The sequence below is a fragment of the Opisthorchis viverrini genome, assembly GCF_000715545.1.
Source record: "Opisthorchis viverrini unplaced genomic scaffold opera_v5_1567, whole genome shotgun sequence".
NCBI lineage: Eukaryota > Metazoa > Platyhelminthes > Trematoda > Opisthorchiida > Opisthorchiidae > Opisthorchis > Opisthorchis viverrini.
The window spans coordinates 1-2,734 of record NW_008753512.1 but is presented as its reverse complement, the minus strand read 5'-3'; the positions used below and the strand labels follow the sequence as shown (position 1 = coordinate 2,734).

General features: G+C 45.4%; 1 protein-coding gene across 1 annotated transcript; it reads right to left on the bottom strand.

Moving 5' to 3' along the window:
• Positions 1 to 961: 961 nt before the first annotated feature.
• T265_15875 (hypothetical protein) lies at positions 962 to 1,672 on the bottom strand (the record flags this gene model as incomplete). Its single annotated transcript, XM_009179280.1, has 1 exon — positions 962 to 1,672. A coding segment is annotated over one exon (711 nt), but the record flags the coding sequence as incomplete, so codon positions are not given.
• Positions 1,673 to 2,734: the final 1,062 nt, after the last annotated feature.

Sequence of the window (2,734 nt, the reverse complement as noted above, 5' to 3'; positions counted from 1 at the left end):
GCTAACAAACACTTCAAAACTCATGGTTATCAAATCGGAGGGATCATCTTTTTGAAAGCCAATGTACAGAATGTGGAGAAACGTGTAGCGTGTTCGCTCACCGATGGCTGGCTGACTGACTGACCGGATACGTCAATGCTTGATTAACGCCACAGTGCCAACACCCGAAGTGTAGAGGGTAGTCGAGTTTTAGTGACCGCCTAAGCTTGAAATGATCGTAAACACAGATTGAACAGCATTTACGCACACGAGTTCACTCTGGACTGATGAAACACATTCAGCGTTCTTCTTCGAGGAACTTTGTTTCAACCTGAGTCTTACTGAAGACACTCAGAATTCGATTGCCGCAGTTCAAGCGTGTCTTTTGGAACCTCTGACCAGTAGATATCCGCTTGAAAGGTGGATTGAAGTGTGATAAAACTTTGAACGACGAGTGTGAGTGCACGCAGTATGACACATTTTATCCGCCTAGCTGCAATTCCACACAAAAAAGAACTAGGGTTGAAATACCACCAGTTTTTCCGGGCTTAGAGTGGAGCCATCGAGAAACCTGATTTGGTTTTGTTTGAACCATAAACCTTCCGGTCAGTGGCGACTTCACTACTAGACGTTTTCGAGCTCACTTTGGATTGAACCCACTAATAATACCATGGAACTCAAGTTTTACATGCAAGTGTGGAGTGTGCAAAACTCAGTGAGATGGAATATTTACGGCCCCACGTCATCAGATGATAAGTCCTCAAGCTGTATTGGATAAGTTGTTATGTGTAGTTTTATGTGGCTTCTGTTCGCAGTATCTCAAATATAGCTTGATCTCTATTCCAGAGAGAGAGAGAGTTCTAATGCCTTTTGCAAACACATTTGGCTTGGACTCGGTAAGTGACTGTTCGGTAGAGAGCCATTCAGCAAAATCTGGGAATATGAAAGCCACAAAATATCTTGATGAAGGATAGGACCTACCAACTGTAAGGGCCGCGAGACGTGGGCCAAAATCTCGAGCAGGATTCAAAGCTGCTCCCGCGTTAACACCAAGTGCCCCGACGAGCCCACCGACTAGAAATCCAATGTAGATCGGAATCACATGTCCGGGGATATTGAAGTTGTATTTGTCTCCTATCGCCAGTACCATCACACCTAGCAATGCAGTCCCAATGATTTGATCGTAGAATCCTGGGAGGTTTCCTGCGTTAGATGGCCCAGTGCAAAATATGCCCAGCGTCTTCGTCGTTAGACCAGGATCTAGGAGTTGAATGTTCACCTGGTAGTTGCAATACACGATCAGACCACCCAGAAAAGCCCCAATCAGTTCGGCGATTGTGGCGACTGGGACCGCGATCCAAGGAACTTTAGCATTGAACGCGAAAGCCAGTGCGACTGCTGGGTTCAACAAACCGTATCCCATAGTACCGCTGGTAAAGATTCCAAATATCACGGCCGAGCCCCAACCGAAGCTGATTGAAAAGGCCGAGACGTTGCTACCAAATACCGACTGCGCGACCGCCGCATCCCCAAAAATGACCAGAATCATGGTTCCCATTAATTCTCCAATGAACACCCGAAGTAGGAGAGGGCGCGTCAAGCGCATCTTGTCTGCCCATCGGTGTATTGTGCTCTCGTATTTGCTCTGACAACCTACTCTCTCGTATTCATAAGATGAAAGACTACCAGCCATTTTACTGCGAAGCTTCTCGATGCAATCGCCTCGACGAACCTCCCTTTTATAAGGCTTTACTAGTGGGGTGTTTCTGTATCACACAATGGTTGCATATTTTACGTTGCGAGCAGATTTTTAAGTCGGTTACGTAGTGTTTTACGCTCACATCACCTGTTTTCTGAGCACCCAGTTGACGAGCCACACCCAAATACTCACCCACACTGTGTCAGCTCTTTCGTCGGCAATTTGGTTTGATCAGCAATTTTCCCAGATAAAAGTTATCTGGTAAGCAACATTCAAACGTGCCTCAAATAAAAATCAATCTGATTCGCCGGGTGAGCTGGAGGACGGCACGGGCTCACGTAACGGCGTCAACTCTGGCTAAGATAAGCGCCTAATTCATAGGTGTCACATCAGATCCAGCCCTGAGTTAGTTTCTTCAGAACAAAGTGATCAAAAAGTCCTGAAACGAACGAAGCATGTTAGAAACGTGCTTACTCATGAATTCGGTACGAATGCGGTTCTGTTCGAATGTATCTAAGTGGTTAGTTTTTAATAAAAGTTCAATTTTACCGGCCTCACCCAAATCGCTGATAAACTTATTCATGTTTACGATGTAATGGAATGATCTGTCACCGTATTTCTCAGGAGTGGTATTCATTTCAGCAACCTTATGAGTAACGCATTACGTATTTTTCTCTCTGTTTTGGCAAAAAAAGGCATTTTGACATTACCGGACGATGTGTTTCGCAGGTTTGGATTCTGGCCAGACCAAGAGTCAGCTAAGCACTGATCATTTTGGGAAACAGTAGCAGTGAATCTCTATTTTGGGAGCAGTGCTGTGGCACCCATGAGACCACAGAAATGGAAACCGGTCAAAAGCGGGGATGCGGTGTCATATCCTAGTCTCTTGAGCATCACAGCGTACAGAGCGGTTTGTATTATTACATATTATATATTACAGTGAACATCTCACCAGTTTTCACTGTGACTAGGGTCTTTTTTGTAGCTCGCGACCGACCGCGCTCCAGATTTCGATGTTCCCCAAGCACTTTACTGATGTTAGTGTACCAGTAGTAT